Source organism: Pelmatolapia mariae, linkage group LG9, assembly GCF_036321145.2.
Source record: "Pelmatolapia mariae isolate MD_Pm_ZW linkage group LG9, Pm_UMD_F_2, whole genome shotgun sequence".
Lineage (NCBI taxonomy): Eukaryota > Metazoa > Chordata > Actinopteri > Cichliformes > Cichlidae > Pelmatolapia > Pelmatolapia mariae.
This window is the reverse complement of record NC_086235.1, coordinates 33,373,762-33,397,594: the sequence shown is the minus strand read 5'-3', so window position 1 is coordinate 33,397,594 and position 23,833 is coordinate 33,373,762. Positions and strand designations below refer to the sequence as shown.

The 23,833-nt window shown below is 40.9% G+C and overlaps 1 protein-coding gene across 4 annotated transcripts in view; it reads left to right on the top strand.

Annotated features, from left to right (window-relative positions):
* LOC134634870 (E3 ubiquitin-protein ligase HECW1) overlaps positions 1 to 23,549 on the top strand; it is a 93,753-nt gene extending 70,204 nt beyond the window's left edge. For all 4 annotated transcript variants that reach the window (XM_063484295.1, XM_063484293.1, XM_063484296.1 and 1 more), the window contains 17 exons: positions 193 to 296; positions 841 to 947; positions 1,186 to 1,371; positions 2,290 to 2,424; positions 4,483 to 4,597; positions 4,694 to 4,790; positions 5,179 to 5,262; positions 5,353 to 5,459; positions 8,795 to 8,909; positions 9,493 to 9,606; positions 10,205 to 10,357; positions 11,599 to 11,697; positions 11,872 to 12,001; positions 12,276 to 12,422; positions 12,569 to 12,683; positions 13,177 to 13,375; positions 16,686 to 23,549. In XM_063484295.1, the coding sequence (XP_063340365.1) occupies positions 193 to 296; positions 841 to 947; positions 1,186 to 1,371; positions 2,290 to 2,424; positions 4,483 to 4,597; positions 4,694 to 4,790; positions 5,179 to 5,262; positions 5,353 to 5,459; positions 8,795 to 8,909; positions 9,493 to 9,606; positions 10,205 to 10,357; positions 11,599 to 11,697; positions 11,872 to 12,001; positions 12,276 to 12,422; positions 12,569 to 12,683; positions 13,177 to 13,375; positions 16,686 to 16,797 (2,119 nt within the window). In that variant the 3' untranslated portion in view covers positions 16,798 to 23,549. The remainder of the gene's footprint in view (positions 1 to 192; positions 297 to 840; positions 948 to 1,185; positions 1,372 to 2,289; positions 2,425 to 4,482; positions 4,598 to 4,693; positions 4,791 to 5,178; positions 5,263 to 5,352; positions 5,460 to 8,794; positions 8,910 to 9,492; positions 9,607 to 10,204; positions 10,358 to 11,598; positions 11,698 to 11,871; positions 12,002 to 12,275; positions 12,423 to 12,568; positions 12,684 to 13,176; positions 13,376 to 16,685) is intronic.
* Positions 23,550 to 23,833: the final 284 nt, after the last annotated feature.

Genomic DNA, 23,833 nt, shown 5'->3' with positions numbered 1-23,833 from the left:
TTTGAACAGAAAGGTGAGGTAGCACTCAATAGTCTGAGCCTGTGCAGTAAGATAAACTAATGTGGAGTCAGGGTGACATCTGGTGTCTGGAAAAGGGATTGAAAACATGAAGTAGTAAATATGATGTGACATGAGACAGAAATGTATACTTTTGATAGGTTCTCAGATTCCTGGCTGTCGTTTATTATGCAGGTACCAGAACATACAGAGGACTATGGCCACAGAAGAGAGTGGAGGGAGTCAGAGGACTGAGCGGAGCAGCAGTACTGAAACTGATCCTGACTCCACTCAGACAGGTACAGCACTGAGCCCTCTCATACTTTACACTCACACGGCCTGCGCCTTTTAATACGACCGTCATTACACATGAAAGACAAGTGTCCTGATGTGTGCTGGATTATGTTGTGTAATTGTGAAGGTCCTGCCTATGTGTAAGTGTTACTTCATCTTCTGTTTAAAGCAATGCTTTAAATGTTGTGGAGTGATGCTATATGTGTGCATTGGCACAGAGTACATGACATCACGGTCAAAAATCATGTTGTGTTAGCAACAGTTTGAAAATACTACCTATTCAGCTTGTCCTCCGCCTCCATCTGACACACTAACAATTTAACATCATATTCCTGTAAACCCTCTAATATTTTACATGAACATGGTTTATAATTCGCCCTTGTATAGTTGGAATGCTGAAATTACCTGATTGTCTTAAATGATGAAAAAAAAACTGTAGCAGTTGCACTTTAATGTACATCAAACGGCATGGGTTGGTTTACAAAACAGTAATAAATAGTAAAGATTTCGTTATATAAGCTTCCTAAATGGCCTGTTGCCTGTTTGCAGGCCCCGCCTCCCCTGTCAGTCAACAGAAGATCAGCCATCTCCTCCAGTCTCCTGCTGTCAAGTTCATCACACACCCAGAATTTTTTACTGTGTTGCACAGCAACTATGTGAGTATAAAACACATACAAAAAGATACATACAAGCACATATTATATGTTTATTGAACCAGGAGCCCTTTGTTGGGCTTTTTCATATATATGGATATCTTGCTGTATCACAGTTCCTGCAGTATATCACAGTACTGTTATTATCCAGGGTGAAATACTGTAGTATTAAGTAGTTTAATGGGTTTATTAAGAGTCCCACGCTCTATACTTTTTTGGTGACTATAATTTGTGACCATAGGCAGCGTACCGGATGTTCACCAGCAGCAGCTGTGTAAAGCACATGATCCTGAAGGTGCGCCGTGATGCCAGAAACTTTGAGCGCTACCAACATAACAGGGACCTTGTGGTCTTCCTCAACAAGTTTGCAGATAGTCAGCTGGAGCTGCCAAGGGGTTGGGAAATCAAAACAGACCCCCAGGGCAAGGTAGGACAACTCGCACACATGAATGCCCTTTCAGCAAATGTCAGTGCCTGATAGTCAGCAAGTCCTTGTGCTTGGAAATGTTAGTGAAGCGATATGTCATGGAGCTGAGGAGGACCTTCATAAGTACTGTCTGTTTCCACCACATGGTGGTTATGTGAATTTTTTTTACGATATAGACCGAGGATGGCATTTAACAATTGTTATACTTACATGGTTATATAATGAATCCCAACAGTTCTAGGGTGTTCTTTTCTTTTTAAATGAGTATTACTGATCCGTTTATTAATGCCAAATAAGAAATGTACACTTTCTAAATATTTCAATAGTAGAAAATTTGATAAAGACACTTATTTTGAGGAAACTCTTGGCCCTGGTCAAAGTTGACCTGGACCGCACTGTTAAGGCATGAAATATGAACAGTAAGTAAGGGCTAATGGGAATTTCTATGTATTTAGACAGAAACAGGTTTGCAGTTTTCAGACTGCATAAAATTGCCAGCATGACCCCATTTAAATTCAATACAGTAGCAGATTTATCTGTTTGACTTCTCTGACACACCGAAATAGCTTTGAAGACATCAACTGACTGAGTGCTCGCCAACCTGGTCCTCTTCTTTGATGCAACTATTTGATAGTCAACAAGATCACAAATCCATTGCACACGTTACAGTAATTCTCGTTTTCCCTTATGTGACTACACTGAACCAGCTCGGTGCTCTCCAGATTACCTTTGTGTATTTAATGCAAATGTTCAAGTTTTATTTATTTATTTTATGCTGGTGCTGCCATTAACAGTTGGAACCTCTCATTTTGAATGATTAACAAAAGCAAAGAATATGAGTGTGTTTTCTGTTTTTGGGACTGTGACCTGGAAATCAATCAACATGTTTGCTTCAGTCCTTTTTTGTCTGTCTCTTAGTCTTTCTTTGTAGATCACAACAGCCGAGCCACGACCTTCATCGACCCTCGGATACCTCTGCAGAATGGTCGGCTGCCTGGCCACCTCGCCCACAAACAGCACCTGCAGAGACTACGCAGCTACAGCGCCGGGGAGGTACTCTAACCCATCTGCATCTGTCGGTTTAGAAATACTCAGAAAGTGGCGGCAGTGTCGGACAGGACCGGATCAGATTCTCAATTAGCTGCACGCCCTGCTCGATCCGGTCCTAACACTGCCACTTGCTCCTGCTAGGTGGCGGTGGCCACCATTTGGGCCAGCTCCTCCCCTGGCTGGCCCGGTCACGGTTCCACCATGCCACCTCCGGGGTTTCGGCACCAATGTGACACAGATGACGACCCTACCACACTTTTTACTTTTCTTTATTTACTCTTTCCGCACGCGGTTGCTGTGCACAATCACACGGCTCGGCTGCAGCTTTTCAGGTCAGCCGCCGAACACATGAACAACAACCACATTAGACAGACACAGACTTTTAAGCCAGCGAGGCGTGATTGCGGATGCCGCTCAGGTGCGTCACCTGCAGCGTCACCGCAGACCTTGCCCCGCCACAAGAGTCTGAAAAGACAAAAGAGGTCATTATCTTAAATATTTTTCATGTCTGTTTTTAACTTAAACAAGAATTGCTGGAGTAGTGGTCATGTCCTGAAACATTTTATTCCACAACAAGACGTCCAACGCCATGGTTATTTAAATAACTTTGTGTTCTCCAAGCTTCTCCATCCAAACTGCCTCCAAAACAGAGTGGATGGGCTTTTCCACCTATTAGTGAATTTTCCTCATGTTTCCAGTCATAAGAGGAAATTCACCTCCTTTTCCAATTTTTGCTTTATATATCTTTGTCGCCCATTTATTTTTTGTCATACTTAACCCCTGGGACTGTTTTATCAGCTATGATCTTCAGAACACCTGACTTGACCTCATTCTAATTTGTAAAAACCTGTTAAAGTCTTCATTTGTTACAGCACATTCTTTTAACTCTTCAAAGCTTCTTAAAGTCAGTCTGTTAAGGAAATCACGATATTTTACCAGATCAAAGTCCTTTAGTTTTTACTGAAGGACTAGCAATCTGTTTTGTTGGGAAAAAAGTTTGAATAAGAAATAATTAAAAGTAGAGCACTGTATCAATGCACTGCTTATCAGTGTTCCTTGTTTTGGTTTTCTCTGACTGCATTAAACCAAATTTTAAGCGGGGTCTCCATCCGTGGATTAGTTTGGCCAAGGCACTGTTGCTTATTATAGCTTGTAGTGAAATATCACATGATATTTGGCCCTCTATTTTTCCACTGTGCTGGACGGGTTGGGTAAGATATTAAAACGTTTATATTTGGCAGAGAATGAATGCAGTACTCTTTAGCCAGTTGTAAAGTCTCACAATGTAATATGTTTATTTTGACAGTTTCTGCTCTTTGTGCAATATCCATGTGAGGCTGAATAAGGGCAGAATGCTGACTCACAGGTAGAGTGAATGAAAGGCTCACCTTTAATGACAGTCCAAAAAATATCAGGGAAAACATGGCAGAACAGCAGCACGTCACAGCAGAGTACTGAGACAAACTGAGGCTTCAAATACAGCCAAAAACATGAAACACGAGGTCAAAGGACCGTGACACATTCCTAAACAAGGATTTAATCTTTGAAATTAAAGGTTCAGAATTCATTGATACAGTATTATTGAGATTTGGGGGCACTCACCTCAAAATACTTCACTGAATCTGGACCCATTTTATTTTCAATTTGGACTGTAATAAAATGGTAATGAACATATGTGCATATTTAACTTAAAAACCAGAAACTTTTTCACATATAAAACTGTAAAAATTAGCTCTGGGAAAAACATATTTTGGTACCCGGAATATATCAGTAGAACAACCGCGTGGGTACCCCTGTCAAGAGTGCAGGAGCAGAAACGTGGATGACAAACCACTGCAGCAGAAAAGGACAATAAAGGTTCTTTTTCTCACGGTTACGGCACACTGCTCAAGTTCAGTGTAGGATATATATGCACCCTTCTTCCCTATGAATGTGTACTCATACACATTCATAGGGAAGAAGAATGAATGTGTCGAGTCTAATCAGGAGATAAATAAAAAATGTCCACGACTAAATCTTTCATTATATTTGGACAGCAGTCTTATGTTGTTTTTGTTTCAGGCCTCTGATGTGTCCAGGAGTCGAGGGGCTTCTCTGATGGCCAGGCCGGGAAACAGCCTGGTAGCTGCTATACGAAGTCAGCATTATGCTGACTCACAGCAGCTGAGCGCTCCATGTAAGCCCATCACCGGCACATTGTTTGTATTTTTACGAATACCTTCTGATGAGTCGTTCTTTTACCGTGTTTATGTCTGACTGCTTCTCTCACCAGCTTACAATGACAAGATAGTGGCATTTCTTCGACAGCCAAACATATTTGACTTGTTACAGGAGCGACAGCCCAGCCTGACTAGGAACCATGCACTGAGGTACACTTTCTCCCGCTTCTCACGTAAAACATCCGCCTGATGCCAACGTCGTTAACAATCATGTTAGGGTTTGTTTTATACGATTAAAAGACAAGTAGAGGCAACGATAACTTTGAACCGGACAAAGCTTAAAATTAGTAGATAATCAGCACCGTGTATTGGTCTCTCTGTCTTGGTGTTTTTTAACGATGCTTCACAAGTTCCTCTGCCTGACTGATGACTGCTGCTGAGATGTTGGAGGTGGTGGGTCTCTGCAAAGTAAGGCGCAGGAAGCATCACGCTGTCTCTCAGCAGCAGGAGCAGAAAGACTGGTCGTACCTGAGGGAGGGATGAGATATCTTTAAAGAGACAAATTACAAACCAGTTAGTTTCCCTCTCGATTGTTCAGGGAGAAGATCCACTACGTCAGAACTGAAGGAAATCAGGGAGTGGAGAAGCTGTCATGTGATGCTGACCTGGTCATCCTGTTAAGGTGAAGAACTTTGGTGGATTCAGCTTCAAACCCAGTGTCTACTTTCACACCACTAATCAAAGTTTTGCTTCTCTGCTCTGTTTCTTGCAGTTTATTTGAAGAGGAAATCATGTCATGTGTTCCACCTCACCCCATCCATCACAACCTCAGCTTCTCTCCTCGCTGTTCCCCCGCCTCGTCGCCACAGAACTCTCCCGGTAGGACTTGTTACCGTTCCTTTAACGATGCTGCATCCTTTATAATGAGTTCCTCTTTCAAATTCTCACTAATTAATTCCTAGCTGCAACTTTTATAGTGGCTCTGTGTCACAATTATGCTAGCATGTGCTATTGTCGTTGTTTTGTTTAGTTTTAATATATTTTTTTGAAATTTATTTAATTTCAAATTTATAACCCCCAAAAAGTGAGAAAAAGAAGACAAGTGATGGGCTTTTACTTACACAGAAGGTGGAATTTGAAAGAGGGTGGAGGGTGCAAGAAAAGGAAACAAGAATTAAGAGAGCTGTTCCTTCCCTCTGTACTAACTAGAGAGGGATAAAGCTGATCAGCCATACCAAGAAGCCGTGGGAAAGAGTTGGTGAAGCTAAGTTAAGAAGAGGGGTGATGATGAGTGAGCAGCAGTATGGCTTCATGCTGAGAAAGAGCTCCACAGATTTAAAGTTTGCTTTGACAGTGTTGATGATGAAGTATAGTTACGGATGTCAAGAGAGCGCATTAGGGCCTTATAACACAGATAAGATTCATGAATGTGGTTAGTGTAACAGAGAAGGGTGCTGGGGATAGGGTGAGATGGCGCCCCCTAAAGGAAGCAGCTGAAAGAAATCAAATCAAATCAAATCACTTTTATTGTCACGTCACATGTGCAGGTACACTGGTACAGTACATGTGAGTGAAATTCTTGTGTGCGAGCTTCACAAGCAACAGAGTTGTGCAAAAAAACAATAACGTAAAACAAGCAAAATATAAGAATGGCTAAATCTGAAAGTAATAAATATATGTACAATATATAAGAGTATATGCATTACTGGATGTGTGTACTAAATATGTTTTTCTACGTGTGTGTGTGTGTGTGTGTGTGTGTGTGTGTGTGTGTGTGTGTGTGTGTTTGTGTGTGTGAGTGTGTATATACATATTTTACAAATGAAATAGAGTAAACAATAAAATAAGATATATAAAATATACAGAGAAAAAGAAGCACTTGACATTATAGTAACTGTGACATATAACATGTAACCATGAAACTACCTATTTATTTCCCTACATTGGTATGATCTGTGATATGCTACTGGTTAAGCATTCCAGCCTAGAAATGGAGAAACAGGATGCATGTGCATTCACCAATAACAGGTGACCATAATACAGTAGACTGTATATAAAAGATGGACATAACCACTGTGACGTTATTGGTTTTAGACTCATTTGAAGTCTTGACATTAATGTTTGTTTATCAAAACTTTTTCTTTCTTTCTTTCACTTTTTTGGGACAAGAAGTAGGAGTGCTAAGTTGTTAGCTAATGCTAGCAGACATGCATGCACGCTAAGTAGTGTTAAGTAAAAATTCTAATTAAAGAATAAAATTTCATTCAACAAAACTGAATTCTTGGACTGTATCACACAGCAGGAGGTGTTTGCTGTCGGGTATTTTCATGGATGTGTGCTTGTGTGTACCTGCTGTTTGAAGCAACCATGTGTGCAAAAAACACAAAAAAGCTGATCACATATGCAGGTGATGAAATCTGGAGCCCATCACAGTGCACACAATAGACACTCACACACAGTGACAACTCATAATAGACACGCTGTATGACAGAACCTGCTGTGCTATGCGATGCTGCTCTAATCTTATCTTAATGAGCTCCAGCAGACTTCTAACAGGCCTCAACAGTGTTTTTGTGAGTGTGATTTGGGGTGTGCGTGTTCTTGATGGGAGATTCTATAAAAGGAAACTAGGTCACAGCAGGGAAGCCTGGTCTGTAAATGTGTTTCATTCATTAGTTGTGCTATTGTCTTTGTTGAAACACGATGAACGCTGAACCGTTTCATATCACTCATTCACCGTTAGAACTATCCGTCGCTGCCTACTCTTACTTCTTACTGACCCTTGAAGCATGTTTGATCCTTTAATGGAGATGATTGCTGCTGTAAAGTCATGACACTGTTGAAGAACTGTTTCTGCTCTGTTGATTAGGATCGTTTTGCATGCTGTAAAGGATTTTTTTGCTATAATTTGATAACTTTAGAGATTGGAGTAGGAGGGAAATGAATGTGGAGCGACATGAAGGAAAAGGCCTCAACTGTCACAGATGAGAGCAACTAATGTGCAGACAACCGGAGCCTGCAGATGGGTAGAAAAACAAGGAACTATAATTAGCCTCACAGTTAATTAAACACCAATGAACTTACTTACACTAAATAATTTTTAAAAAATGTGAGTCAGCAGAAGAAAATGAGGGAGAGTCATATATGGACTAAATAATAAAGAACAAAGAGAACAGGTAAATTCAATCAGACACTAATGCAGGCATGAAAAGAACAAAGGGAGGTGAGCACAGAAACGATCCTTCAGGACAAGACAGGAAGTAAAACGAGAGCCGATTAGCAATAAACTCACACAGGCAAAGAGAAGAAGAGTGAAAAATCTGGGAAACACTATATCACCATAAATGCCAGGTGTTAGCCAGTGGCCACCAGGAGAGTAATACCCAAAACCTCAGCAAGAAAAACGTGTGCTTAATTTTTCTGTGTTACAAGTAAGACCAGGTGAATAGCAGATGTTATCACACAGTGTGTACAAGATCAGGAACAAGTGCGGGTTGGTTTTTTGTTTTTTGCAAATCTCAGGCTGGATGATATCTAATAGAGCTGACTGTTTACCGTGCTGCAGTTATTACTGTAAAGTGGATTCTAGTGATTAACAGCTTGATAAGACTAGTGACTGCTTTTTCTTAGCAGTGAGATATGAAATAAAGTCAATAGGCCCGTGACAGCCTGGCCACCTGCCTAGGCTGTACCCTGCCTCCCACTTTGAACAAAACAAAGTTGGTAGAACAACTTCCCAACTTATTCAAGAAGCACATATTTTCAGTGTGACACATGCAGAAGAACTGGGTGGCAGAACAGTGGTGGCTGTAGCTCAGGAGGAAGAGCTGGTACTCTACTAATTGGATGGCTGATGGTTTAGATTTCGGACTGCTCCAGTCTGTATGCCAAATATCCTCGGGCAAGATATTAACCCCAAGTTGCTGTCCATCTGGGAGACCTACATCCACTGGAGTATGAATGTGAGTGCGTGAGTGTTACATAGAAAACACTTACATAGAAAAAATGTTTGTATGCAGAAACCAGTTCATTTCATTCAAGTCATTTTTATTTGGCATTCCTTTGAAAATGTTTTTGCCTCAGAGGGTTTCATAATCTGTTGTTAGACTGTTTGGTGGACTAGATGGTGATTCCCTTCACATAACTGGCAGAGTGTAACTGTAACTGCAGTTTTACTGACTGGCAGAGTAATGCAACTTGTGTTCTGTGTGCAGGCTTGCAGAGGGCCAGGGCTCCAGCTCCTTACCGCAGAGACTTTGAAGCCAAACTGCGAAACTTCTACAGGAAATTAGAAGCTAAAGGATACGCCCAGGGGCCAGGAAAGATCAAGTGAGAGTTTTTCCTTCCCACTGTTGCAAAGTGCTTGCTCACAGGGGGTCCTTTGATTGTTGGGGTTTTCTATCTATTATTGGGGTTCGTTGCCTCGAGGTTTGAGACCCTTGAGGCAACTTTTGGCATTATATGAATAAAACTGAATCGAAGTAAGACACAAATGGAGCAACTCATTTTATCATGGCAGAGTTTGATGCCCATTAGACATAATATGTATTTATTTGCATTGCACATGTATCAGCATAGGTCGTGATGCAACTTTAAAATATGTCCAGAGACATATTTGTTCACTGTGTCTACTCCATGGAGACATGGTCGTAGCTATAAAGGAGAGTGGTGAAGTCCTCTTTTTTCAGTAATCAAACAGAGCGCCCCTTTAGAAATGATACTTATGTTGTATGAATGTGTCAGCATTGCTTAAACAGTGGTGAGGTTTTTTTATGTGTTCAGTAATCAAATAGTCAGTTTAAACATAATTACTTTTTCAAGACCAACTGCAGTCATATTTTTTATTGTTTTGTTGTGTAGATAGGGTGGATTGGGGTATATCGGTGCGTTTCAGCTGTCCTGCTTGTTGTAGGTTGCTCATCAGGAGAGAACATCTACTGGAAGGAACCTTCAACCAAGTGATGGCATATTCACGCAAAGAGCTGCAGAGGAATAAACTCTATGTCACGTTCCTTGGAGAGGAGGGGTAAGACAAATAAACACAAACAGGTGACCGTGGATGTACCACACTGCAGTGCCTACAATACTGCTGTCACACACTTTAGAAGCCTCAAACTGTGTGAGAAAGAAGTTGAGTGGTATAAACACTAACTGAACACTGGACATGTGCTCACCCATGCCAACTACACACATACAACTACAATGCACCACTAGATGAATCCACTGAAAACTAGAATGCATAATGCGGCCATACTGTATGTGCTGTCATCCAGAAACATGACCACAAAGTGTACCAAGGACGTGCTCCACAAGCTCACACCGTAACTGCACGCACCGCAGTTAGAATCTTCCTCAGCGCAGAAAATGAGTTTTCATGCATGAAGGTAGAGGCCCCGTGTGATGGCGGTATTAAGAGCCAGCGGTACACGCTCAGTGACCTCTCAGTTTCTGTCAGCTTAGCTCTGGCAGCACTGGCGTCTTCAGAAATGCTTACATTCACTCCTGTACTCAGGTGCAGCACAAATCCGATCAATAGTCATATTAGCATTTAGTTCACAGTCGACTACTTAAACACCGTTTAGTAGTCCAGTATTGTCAGTTGAAGTTGCATCTTCTCTCTTCAGGTTAGATTACAGCGGTCCTTCCAGAGAGTTCTTCTTCCTCTTGTCTCAGGAGCTATTCAATCCATACTACGGCCTGTTTGAATACTCAGCCAATGACACCTACACCGTGCAGATCAGCCCCATGTCAGCGTTTGTTGAGAACCATCTGGAATGGTAAGCTGTGTGATGCATACTCACGTCCTTCTCTCACCCCAACCAATCTTCCTGTTAAAAGGGAGTTATCCCTTCCCACTGTCACCAAAGTGCTTGCTCATAGGCGGACATATGATTGGTGGGTTTTTCTCTTTATGTATTATTGTAGGTCTACCTTATAATATGAAGCACATTGAGGGAACTGTTGTGATTTGGCGCTGTATAAATAAAACTGAATTGAATTGAAAAATAATAAAAAGCCTCTTTTATAAATATATTCAGACCACAGATGAGTGTTTTGACTGGGAACACACAATGAATGCCATAACCTTTCAGTTCCTTACACATTTTACAATGTGAACAAACAAGCATGAAATGAAATATGTGAAAAGCTGTCACTGACATAAGACAGGTTCTTAAAGCATGCTTCAGAAACAGTTGTCTGTCCACAGCAGAAGTGTTTAAAAGTGCAGTGGCAAGTGGGCTGTCCTCTGTCATAATGAAGAGAATAAGAAAGTCTCAGTCCAAGACATGACTGCCCTCGGCTCACTGCTATGTTACCTAAGGACGCTATTTTTCAGTATTTCCCTCACATGTGATGCAGGATTTCTCCTAACATAAACTTTAGGAGAAGCATTCATTCTTTTGTGTTCCTGTCGTTCCATGTGGTCGTTCAACAGTGAACGCCTTCCATAGTTGTCTTGTTCAACATGCACTTTTTATGAAAACACAGGCATCATCAGCATCTTTCTATTTGCTGATCCTTGCTCTGAGCGTCGTGCATGATAATCAGGATGCTGAGACAAAAAATAAGCGTCATGCACATGGGAATAACAGTAGGAGGAACCATACAAATATATTCAAGGCCTGGTGTTTTGGACATTACTCTAAATCTGGTGAGGGTTGCAGAAATCACTTTGTTCCCAAATAATTAGGTACTGTCCAATTAGCAAAGGTTGTCTTTGTGCCCCTAAGAGACTTGGGTTGCCTTGAAATTGTGATCAGTTAAGTACAACAGTGAAAGAAAGTTGGTGTCAGCCAATTTAAAAACACTAATTAAGCTAACATGTCTCTGCACTGTTGGTGAAATCCCATTAGGTAAAGGGAGAACCTGCAAACTCCATATAGAAAGGTCCCAGGTGATCATGAGATTACAATCTAGACCCTTCTTTCCATAATGTGACAGTACACCACTAAACCAGTGGGCCACCCGGGGTTGTTTGTGTGATTCTGAAGCAAATGTTGGGTTTGTGTGTCTCCAGGTTCCGTTTCAGTGGTCGCATTCTGGGCCTGGCTCTGATCCATCAGTATCTGCTGGACGCTTTCTTTACTAGACCGTTCTACAAGGCCCTGCTCAGACTGTCAGTACACACACGTACACACCTGCAGCATTGTTCATGTGTTTTCACAGGTTTATATTCAGTTGAAACAGTTACAGCTAATGTGTGTTAGTGATGAACATTTGAGGAACAAGTGAAGCGTGGCAGTCGTGTGTCAGCATATATCTGTACCTTTGACTTTTGCGTCTGTCTCAGGGCGACGGACCTGTCTGATCTGGAGTATCTGGATGAGGAGTTTCATCAGTCTCTACAGTGGATGAAAGACAACGACATCACTGACATCCTCGACCTAACCTTCACTGTCAACGAGGAGGTGTTTGGCCAGGTCAGTGTGTGTGTGTGTGTGTGTGTGTGTGTGTCCATCTGAGTGTGTCACTGACCCACCACCAGTCGCGGCAGATGGATGAACACTTTTTAATCAGAGCATCAAAAGTCAATTCAACTTTCTCATTGAGATGTGATTTGTTTTACATTTTTTTGTGGAGTAAAGTTTTACACCTGCTCATTTCCTTTTTGTTTTTCACCTGTCGATGCTATAATGTCACTGACGTTCCACACTGCTGTTATTTACCTCTTTACTCTTCTAACTGTGATGCCAGGTAACGGAGCGTGAGCTAAAGTCCGGTGGCGCCAACCTCCAAGTAACTGAGAAGAACAAGAAGGATTATATAGAGCGAATGGCCAAGTGGAGGGTGGAGAGAGGAGTGGTGCAACAGACGGAGGCGCTGGTCCGAGGCTTCTACGAGGTAAACAACACAAGGTTTTCAACAACTCGTCAGTGCTTGCAATACACAGTTCACTTCCTAGTGCCTGCAACCTCAAAGCATCATAATACACACATGGAAATAAATGTTAGCACAAAGAACTGAACCTTTTGTTCCTTCCTTTCCAGGTGGTGGACTCCAGGCTTGTGTCGGTATTCGATGCACGGGAGCTGGAGCTGGTCATTGCTGGGACGGTGGAGATTGACCTCGGTGACTGGAGAAACAACACCGAGTATAGAGGAGGTGTGTTAGACAAAGAAAATAGAAAGAAATATTGACTCTTTGATATTTGCATATTTGCAGCTCATTATTTTTGTTCTTTAGGACTACTACCTTTATGCTGGGGCTCTTCCCAAAATAATCTCTTTTAAGGATTATTATGAGTTTGTCTTCTGTCTGAATCAAGATGGTTTAGCTCCAGCCTTCACGTTACATTGGCTCACATTAAGCCAACTTTCTGCAGAATGGCTGCCCCTCGTAAACAAAATACTTGAACAGCAGGTGTGTGGGATTTCTGTGCTTACACAGTGAGCACAGAAATTAGTATATTAGCTGTACAACAGTAGAAAATCCTGCGTGAAACCAAATTTTTAGAGCAGTTTGGACCAAGTTAAATATGGGTTGCCACTATTTTAACTGCAAATGAATAACAGAAAATGGCATAGTAAAATGCATTGCTTGTTTTGTGTTGGTCAATGTGTGTAACCTTAGTTAAATGTGATGTCACACATGCTAGGTTACCATGACGGCCACATAGTGATGCGCTGGTTTTGGGCTGCAGTGGAGCGCTTCAACAATGAGCAACGCCTCCGTCTGCTGCAGTTTGTCACGGGGACGTCCAGCGTTCCCTACGAAGGCTTTGCCGCCTTGCGAGGTTCGAATGGCCTCCGGCGCTTCTGCATTGAGAAGTGGGGCAAAGTGACATCGCTACCCAGGTATCTAGTCCTCTTCTGCACTCCTACCTGTTCATTACAATCAGTAAGGAACATGGTTCAAGTAGAGTGAGCTCATCCTGGCCACCAGGAACAACACAGCACAGTTTTCTACATAGCCTGCATTATTTTGTGTGTATTTTTAAAACAAGCAATCAGGAGGATGGCACTTGAGCACCAAAATGTAGATTTATCAGCTGGTAAAAATAGTTCCCAAATGATGAAACTAAAAACCTATTTAGCTAAAATCTGAACCTTTATGACAATCCACCTGGCTATACCTGTTCTACCATGAACAGAATCAGCGACAAAGGGGAATCCTGGCAGAGTCCAACACCCACCAGAAATCCACAAAAGTCCAAACAATACACGTAGACTGATTGTACAAACCCCCACATACTCTCGAATGTCCTCAAGAGGATTAAGAACTGATCTGTTGTTCCACGACCAGGATAAGGAACTGCGTTGTTCCTCTTGAATCTGAGGTTCAACTAACAGATAGACACATTTCTCCAATACGCTGTCATAGGACCAGTTCATTTACAACATGCAGTATTTCTGACTTCTTTCTTGAGAAGTCTTCTCTGATTCGTCAGTGATGTTGTGCTCATGCTTTTTTTGTAATTTTCCTTTGAGGTCTTTTTAAACTGCTTTCAGCTCCATTTCCCATTCTTTTGGAAAGCTTATTCTAAAGCATTGTTTTAATTCGGGAGTTGTGCTGGTTGTTGTTTGGATATAGTTGGATAGTAATGAATATTTCTGACACACAGTGTCAGCACACAAGTGAATATACCCTGTAAACGCCTCTACCATGTCATCATCTTGTTGTAAAGACATCCCAGTCTGTAGATGGAAAACAGTCATTTAACTCCTCTATGTAATTATCTTGCCAGAGCCTGACCATCTCTGAGGTTTACTACATTTCAATGCAGATCTGTGTGTGGGGGATGAGCTAGATGGTGCGAATTACAAAGAGGTGGTTACATCTCAACACAGTGTGCATCTTTTATATTACCGTAACATTTGTCCAGTGTCTTGTGTTTTCATTATTAACGTATTGCTGAAATCCAATATTGGCCGGGAACACATGTATATAACATGTTTGTAATTGATGTCAGTATCTGTAAATACCGATTGCCTTACATGATTTTGGGCGTAATAAAGTCACCTGAGGTCATGAAGGTTGTTCCCTTGACATCAAAACTGCAGTAAAACTGTCTGCCATCTCAAAGTACCTAGACTTTGATTGACTGCAGCAGTGTATTATTTTGTTGAGGCACTGTATACAGGATATACAGTTCAAATGTGTTGACATTGATCAGCAGAGAGGCTGTTTGGCTCTCCCACTTCTGCAGTGCAGCTAGATGAGAAATTGTTCTCCGACCTTGGAGTCAGATGTTAATTTGATAAACAAGCAGTGCTCAGCAGAAAGTATGCAAGAGTCAGGTTTTACTGCAAAGGAGGGAAAAGGTGCCAGTGTTTGATACTTGCCTGGAGCACTCACATCGTTCTGTTGTTCAGCTAATAATAGGAAGTGTGGAAATGGTGTGTATGGGACTGTGTCCAGCCTTTTTCAGACGTGGGATACTTCAAATTGACAGCCTCCTAACTTTTTCAAAATCACTTCCGACATAGGTCACCATAGTAGTATTTGCACTGAAAGGACACAGGAACTTTCTTTCAAGGAACTAAAAGATTCCTCTGCACCATTAGTTGTCTGTCTTTCCGCTACATCTAAATAGCTTTAACTATTAGGCAGTCAATCTTGTCATGTAAAGCAGTGTTTTTACGTGTTATTTTTGATGCAGCTACACCAGCCACACATCTCACTGCTCCAGACCAGTTAATATATCAGTCAACAGGGCCGTCATTGAATGTTACATTAATCTGGGCATTCCAACTTTGAGCAATCCAGTAGGTGGCAGTAATGCAGAAGATATTCTTCAAAACAGTCCTGTTTTTAAATCAGCTGTGTAACTCCAAAAGACTCATTTTGTATGTGGCTATCAATGTTCATGGTACTGCCTGCACTGCGCTGATAATTCAGTTCAGTTCAGTTCTACTGAATTTATATGACGTCAAAACACAAGACGTGTTGCCTCAAGGCACTTTACATTGTAAAGTAAAGACCTTACAATAACAGAGAGAAAACTCCAACAATCAAACGACCACCTGTGGGCGAGAACTCGGCAACACAGAAAGAGAAAGAAACTTCCAGCAGAACCAGGCTCAGGGAGAGACATACATGTGTTGCAACGGGTGGAAATGAGGGGAGGTGGACAGGATAAGACAGAATAATAATGTGTTATCTGTAAATGGTACATAAGTATTACTAGGGCTGATCTTTTAGGACGGCCTCATCCATCTTTTATAGAAAACTGATCAGACACGAAGCTGACACATTCAGATTTCAGATTCAGACATTTAAGTATTTTAACATTGACTGTTTGTTCTGTAATTTACATGGCCACCCCCGGCTAGCCAGAGATTTTTACCATGCAGATAGCGCCACATCTCTGTGGGACTTCGATGTCGAAAAAAACGTGTCAGCCATTTCAGATGAACCTGACATAATATTAATGGATTGCATTTATATAGCGCTTTTCAAGACCCTCAAAGTGCTTTACAACTCCACTATTCATTCACTCTCACATTCACACACTGGTGGAGGCAAGCTACAGTTGTAGCCACAGCTGCCCTGGGGCAGACTGACAGAAGCGAGGCTGCCATATCGCGCCATCGGCCCCTCTGGCCATCATCAGTAGGCGGTAGGCGAAGTGTCTTGCCCAAGGACACAACGACCAAGACAGACAGAGCTGGGGATCAAACCGGCAACCTTCCGGTTACAAGATGAGCTTCCCAACCCCCTGAACCACGGTCGCCCTAATGACATGTAACCTCTTGACTGTAACCACATTCTGCATGGGTTTATGGATTTTAACCTGCAAGGAAAATGGGCTGCTGCTGCTAGCATCGCTAGCAAAGCTAGTCTGCTAGCTAACACCTGTATGTGTGTGCAGTGTTATGCACAATGCATAGTGCCACACCAACATTTAATCTGAACTGTTTCAAATAACTCCTTTATTCACACGTAATATTTGTACATCATCTTGTCTATTAAAGTGGGTTTAATTTAGAGACTGTTGGGACCAGCCCAGCTGAAAAGGAGGCTAATGAGCATGCTTGTCTACTTGTCTACCTCTTGTATATTCTGGCTCTCAGCTCTATTTATGGAATGTACTTGTTGAAGTGGATAAAAGACAAGCTCCATTCTGTTTAAAATGTCTGTCTCTTTCTCTCTCTCATTTCTCAGGGCTCACACCTGCTTTAACCGCCTCGACCTGCCTCCCTACCCTTCGTACACCATGCTGTATGAGAAACTGCTTATCGCTGTGGAAGAAACCAGCACATTTGGTCTGGAGTGAGACAGACAAATCAAACACTGCACGCCTCTATTTACAACACTGGCTGGGCCAAAATGTGAAAGGAGCGCAGCCTAACCTGTCTTAAAGATCCCGGAATTGTACTGGAAATGTTTCTGATCATTTTGGATATACAGTATGTTTGTCACTGTTATGGTTCTGTGCGTCAGAGTCTGTCACTTATGAGGATCTTTACGATTGCACGCAACACTCACGGCGTCACAGCACTTATTTTTCTATAAATCATTAGAAAATAAGAAACAATTACAAAGACTTTTTTATAATTAATATTGATCAGTCTGTGTGTACCTGAAGAATGAGTATGTCAAATCGAATCAAAAACTTTTGTTGCATGTACCACAATTCATCCGACAATGAAAATGCTTTGGCTAATAAAAGCAAAAGCAAAGTATTTATACTCAGTACAGCAACAAGTGAAAAGTAATGTACAGAAATAAGAACAATATTAGCAACACAATAACACTGAAAACAGTAATTTTCCATATGACAATAACAACAGCAATGTGCTTGGGGACATGCTGGAATTTATCTTTAATAGACAGAAAATATTTAAATAATAATTTAATAACCATCAAAACCTACTGTAGAAAGAAAATCGGAAAGAGAAATGAAAGAAATGGGTTAAAACCGTTAATAGAATTAAATACTATTAGTTACTCTAAAAAATGTTACAGTCATTGCAAACTTTGATTCAGAAATCTTCTTTTTTTTGTGATCAAAAGATGTATGCAAAGATTGTTACACAAATCCTCAGGTGGTTTCCTGCTGTGGACATGTAGAATGTCTAATGCAAGTTTAAATTAAAAAGAAAAAAGACCTCAATCAGTTTAATGCAAAGTTTAGTAGCCCTGAAGCCAAAGGAACAATTGTCTGGGTTTTTTGTTGTTGTTGTTTTTTTTTAAGTGGAGATACTACAAATACCAATATGTATCTATCTGGACTGCAGCAGCCCAAAAGGAACTTGCCTGAGGACTGCAGCACAATGGGAAATAAGAGGTTAAGGCAAATATATGAAGAGCTGCAGACAATTAAGAGAGAAAGACTGATTATCACTTAACTCAAAAAAATCCCAACAGGTAAAGAAAACTGCACTGAAGACAAGGTGAATAACACATGCTCAGAAACTACTGAACATCTGGAAATGAAATGATACATTAATGTCAATAATGGGCAAGCCACAAAGCAGTGAAGTTTCTGTTTCAAGCAATGTGAAGTGTAGTCTGGTACACTGGAAATCAAGAAATATACATTCACAGCATCCAGGTAATGGTTGTACTCTCATAAAAAGACAGTCCCTCTCTGCAATTAAAGACTCCGCAGTACTAACATGCTTCTGATACTCATCCTGGAAGTCCTGCATCTGGGCCCACAGCTTCCGGTACTGTGCCTCCCTTTAAAGTGATGACAACAACTGGACACAGACACTCCACAGTCCTGTCTGACTGGACACTGATGTTGCATAGAGCTCAGTGATGAGGCAATGATGTCAAGTATTGCGAATGCAAAAGTAGCCATCAATTCCAGCACAAGGGCTTCTGGGATTCCTTTTGTGGAGACTAAGGGCGATTACGTCAAACCAAGCTACGTGAGCTCCGTGATTCGTGACACTTCATGACAGAATTTATACTTGGACCTCTCCAGATGGCTAAGGAGGACTAAAGTGGGATTCTGCTTTCAGCCTGTGGTCTGGCTGTTTGAATGGGAGCTTCTCACACTCTTGTTCGAGTCTTCCACAAACGAACTTGTCATCTCTGACCATGCACCATTGGTGTTGCTCTTTGTATGGAGCCGGTACTCCAGTATTTAACTCTTTACTGTCTCAAACACAGTGACCAGTGCAAGAGCAGTGTGTGGAATCTCCAGTGGCCTCAGACCAATGTAACAGATCCCTGAACTGATGTGGCCCTACTGGTAGAAATGTGCGATGTGTAAAGGGACAAACAGGTGTAACATATGCAATAGTTGAGACCTTTACTCCAATCTGTTCCACAGTCTGCCATATTCTTTTAGACACTGACTGACTGCAGTGCACCCTTGACATCTCCAGCCCCTTGCCTGCATCTCTAGCTGAGTGATGAAGCTGTGCCTCAGTTACTTTCTGCCTCATACATGCCCTGTGGGGGTAGTACTGACAAAAGGAAAGTCATTTGCCTTGGTTTTTTTTTAAGTCAGGTTAATTGGTAATAGTCACTGATTATTGTATTTACAATGGATGTAGCTTTGTGGGCAGATAACTAGCCTGATATAAGCAATGCCAAATATTAACACAACCAGGAGGCATTAAAGCTGGCTGGAAATCTGACACATTTACGCCGGATTTGACAGATACACTTGTAGCTACTCTTCCCAAGCTGTAGGCTTTTGTCAACCTAACTGTTGAATGAGTTGTAAGGCTAACAGAGAACTAATGGCTTACACATCAAAGTGTGTTTTACCATTTCAAGTACAGCTACAATGTTCACAAAACTTGAGAAAAGTTGGCAAAAATGCTTTCTTGTGGAGTTGCGTATCTTTGTCGCAGGCTAGACACAAATCTCCAACCTTGCTGTCAGTGGTCAACGCACCAGGTTTCTGAATGTTTCTGAAACCCATGACTGACATCACGACGTGCACAATATTGTAGTCCATTTACATCTCCCGGAAATTTTTTTTGTAAACTTTATTAATTCCCAGTTAAAGCAGACGACTCCAATAGTGGAACAGTTCAGTTAACGAATGAACTGGAAACACTTCTGAATCATGGAGTGTAGTTTTTGTTCATGATCCAGTTCTGATTAAGTGACTAGGCCTGTGGTAAAAAGAACGTTTGTCACTGATTTTTATTATTGCTCCCCTCTAAAGACAATTCAAGGTTTGAACCAAACTGTGCTTTTAGAGAATTGTTACATACCTAATAAATGCTAGGTGTTTGCAGGGAAGACAACTGTGTGCAATGACAAAGATGAGATCTCTTGTTCTGCTTCTAAGTGTTGGGATTAATTGTTCAGGTTTTTGTGAATCTATAGTTAATAATCTACTGAAGCTAGTTGCACCAGCTGTTCATAATTCAAACTTAGCCCTGTGTTTGCTAAGTGGCACTTTATGCAAGATGAAACTACAACTGGTTGCAGCACAATGACAGTTTCTGCACAGAAACTAGTTGTTACTAAATATTTATACCCACTAACCACCATGTGTAACTGGCATACAGCTAAGTGAACAAAGCAACAAAACCAACAGCTTAAAAAGAAAAAGCTAATATGAAAGCCTTTAAATTCACTTCCTACTACCTGGCAGGCATTTTGGGAATTCTCCTGGGAGTTATTTGGAATCATCCAAGGCCGTTTAAAATAATTGGGTAAAGAGCTGTGAATGCAAAAAAAGTTTAAAAGGTCTGACAACTTTGCCCCAAAATAAGGTTTAAAAGCCATTATTTTTATTTTAAGCATAGAAGGTACACAACAGTTTTCAAAGCACAAACATAATACTAATACTTGGCAGATTTAGGGGTGGCTGTGGCTCAAGAAGTAGAGCGGGTCATCTAGCAGTTAGAAGTTCGATCCTGTGCTCCTCCAGTCTGCATGTGGAAGTATCCTCGGACAAGATACTGAACCCCAAGTTGTCCCTGATGCATCCGTGTGAGCATGTCGATAAATGTTAGCTAAATAGCAATGCCTGTTCCTATGTGAGCAGGTAGGTTTGGCTATCTTTCTTACCTTAACAAATCAAATCATCATTTAAAGAGTGCAACTTGTATTTACTCGGGCTATCTTTGTCTAACATTTGCTTGATGATCTGGAACCTGTCGTGTGACAAATATGCAAAAATAAATAAATGAGAAGGCAGCACATACTTAAATTGCATGGCTACAGAGAAAATGGAGCAACAGACTGTTTAGGAATACAGTCCCTATTAGTCCACCTGAACGCCCTATATGAATTCCCCAAATAACTGGACAAACTAAAATAATTTCAAACATAAGGATTGTTTTTAACTCATGAACACAGGCATCTAATATTGATTTTGACCTTGTCCCTTGCAAACAGAGATTTCTCTAGGTGCTCAGAATCTTTTGATGATATTGTGTACTGTTGATGAGATATTGAGCGTCTTCATAATTTTACGCTGAGGAACGCTGGTCTTAACTGTTCCACAGTTTGTAAATGTGCTTTTTTTGCAGATTGGTGAACCCCTGCATATCTTCACTTCTCAGAATATTTATTTAAATTATACACAGTGTCCGTGTAAAGACATTAAGTCGTCACTTACTTGCGGCTTTTGACAATGGTACGGCTACCTCCGTGAGAGTGTTCTTGACTTGACTTTAAGTTTTTCTTAACCAAGAAAATATTTCTGTCATTATCCACTGGAATCTTTTTGACAAAAATCTATCATTGTTCAAAACCAGTTTACCTAACTAAATGAAGAGTTGGTGCAACTCAGTCCAGCCGGTTTCCAAAAAGCTTTAGGTGGATAGCCACCAGAGGGTGGTGGTAAAGTATACATAAAAATATATTCAATCACATTGTTAGTTTAGTCAGATTTGCAGTGTAAGCAGCAGACGTTGGTTTATGTCTAGACTGGGTTTATGGGTAGAGGTACAGAGCATCAAACTTTGACATAGGAAATAAGAATTTCTGTTTAATGTTTGTGTTTAGGGTTAATAAAATGCAATCTTCCGTTACTTAATTGCCTAATCCTTACCATACCCTAACCTGGCCCTCACTGGTCTGTGTTCTGCCGTGTGCAGATGTAGGTATTTAAAGCAAGACTTTTTTTTTTCTGTCATTGTTGCCACTCTACATTGTCATGCTGTGCTTCTCTATCGTCCACCCAAAGCATGCTGGGCTAGAATCCACCTTCTGGTCCAGAGTAGGACTGATGTGTGTGTCAATTGTCCACATCTTATCGTGTGAAAGATTTTCACCACAGCGGAACTTTTCACCTTCATGAACCATCAGCAACTCAAGTAGACCTGTGTGAGATGAGTTGGCTGAAATCACTTGCCAGGTAGCACATTTGGGGCTAATTTGGGCTGTTGGGTCACTGACAGCCAATCTAGGGTTAGAGTTAGGGTTTGGTTAACATGCGCCCCTTTTTGTACAGTTTGTCCTTGCTTAGAACACCCAGAATGATTGTAATGCCAAAAATATGTGACTTCATTGAAAACGTTTCATCTGCTAGTGTCTGACTTTTTGCCTATTTAGCATGCAGCTCAAACAAAACCCAAGCCTAACCCTAACCCCGAATGTGTCACCAGTGACTTGGTGGAAGAGTTTAAGGCTCAGCTGTGGTGCCAGCAAATGTTGTGTGAACCAGATATGGCCCAGATATCACAGAATGCTGAACTTGTAGCCAAACTCACCCTGGGTCAACACTATGTTGTTACTCACAAATCAACTACATGTCAAAGTTTGACACATAGCAAAGATCCCTTACTTCAGCAGCCTGTCAAATTTTAGGCTTCTTTATTCCCAACATGGTGTGATGTTTGAAAAGCTGACTATATCTCCAGAATTTCACTTTTTTTATTTTCATTTAAAATACAGCACTGTCATGAATTCGCTTCCTTATAGAGGAGAAAAAAGTGCAGTGATAGGTTCCACTAAAGAAGAATCCACAGAACTTTTGATTGACACTTAGCCAGTGCAACAAATTTGAGATTTTTGGAGATTACCCACGCTTCTGTGAGTCAGATCGATAATTACTCCAGTTATTGTTTGGTGTGGCAGCATCTTGTCCTCACATCCCAACACACACAAGGACAAGGCTGTGATTTTGTTGCTCTCCTCATCCTTTTTCTACAATCGTTTGTACTCTTATTTATACAGTATTGTATTTATAAGCAAGGGGAAGTCCTGAAACTTTCCTTGAATGTTTTCTTTCTATTTTATTTTGTAATCATGTAATTAGGAGGATCAGTGGAAGATTTTGCCTTCGAATTTGAAGCCTTTGGGTTCTTATGTGTGTCTTTTCTATTCTAAAATAAGCTGGCTGATTTTTTTTGGTTTTCTGCGGGGAAACTGTGATGTTTGTTCCCATTTGGCTCCTCTTTTTCTGTTCACCACTTTTGCTGGTGGCATTATTGAGGTTAATGTCAGCTGTGGCTCACTCTGTTAGAAATGTCAGAGCCACATGAATCCAGGAAGCACTCTATTCTTTGGGCAGTTAATGACAGTTAACAGATTTTTGTATGTGCTTTGGTGAACATGTAAAGAGAGCTTACCGATTTGTTGTTTTTGTTGGGTTGATATGATGAATGCATACATCATAACACTGATATTTATTGTGGGAAAGGAATGATTACAAATGTTCCAGTAACACTTATCTGTAAATGTGCTGATAGAAGCTATACAAGTTTAAACAGAATATTGGAAAAGTAAATGATGATGGGCTGTCTACTGATAGGGAAGGTGGTGGAAAATTGTTGCTGCTGTTTTGTTTGTTTGTGTGTGTGTGTGTGTGTGTGTGTGTGTGTGTGTGTGTGTGTGTGTGTGTGTGTGTGTGTGTGTGTGTGTGTGTGTTTGAATTAATCAAAAGTAGACAGGAGAAGACCAGGTGGTGACACTAAAACATGGATATTTTCTTTTGTTTCCAGTTTCATGTGTGGTTACTATACATGTATGTACATAATGTTAAAGGGTACAGTTCATATTTGACAGAGAACAGGTTTCTAAATACTCAGGCTGTTCTATTGCCCCACCTTACCATATGGATCTTAATAAAATGGTCACTTTGTTACTGCTGTGTGTATTCATTCTACAGACAAAGGGGTGAAAAATGAAAAGGTTCACTGTCGATCTTTGATAAAAGGTTTTTATTTTTTATAAGTCTTATATTAAATATTAAGTAGAGATAGTCCTCAAATTCATGTGTGCCCTGAATACAGGTAAGAAGGTATTGGATATGAGACAGGCCTAAAACCCACCTGGAAGTTCCCCACTCTACATAAAAACTGGACTGGTTCTTATAAAGTACTTTTCTACTTGAATACTCAAAGCATTTTATACAACATAAACAGTTTTCTATATCTAAGTGC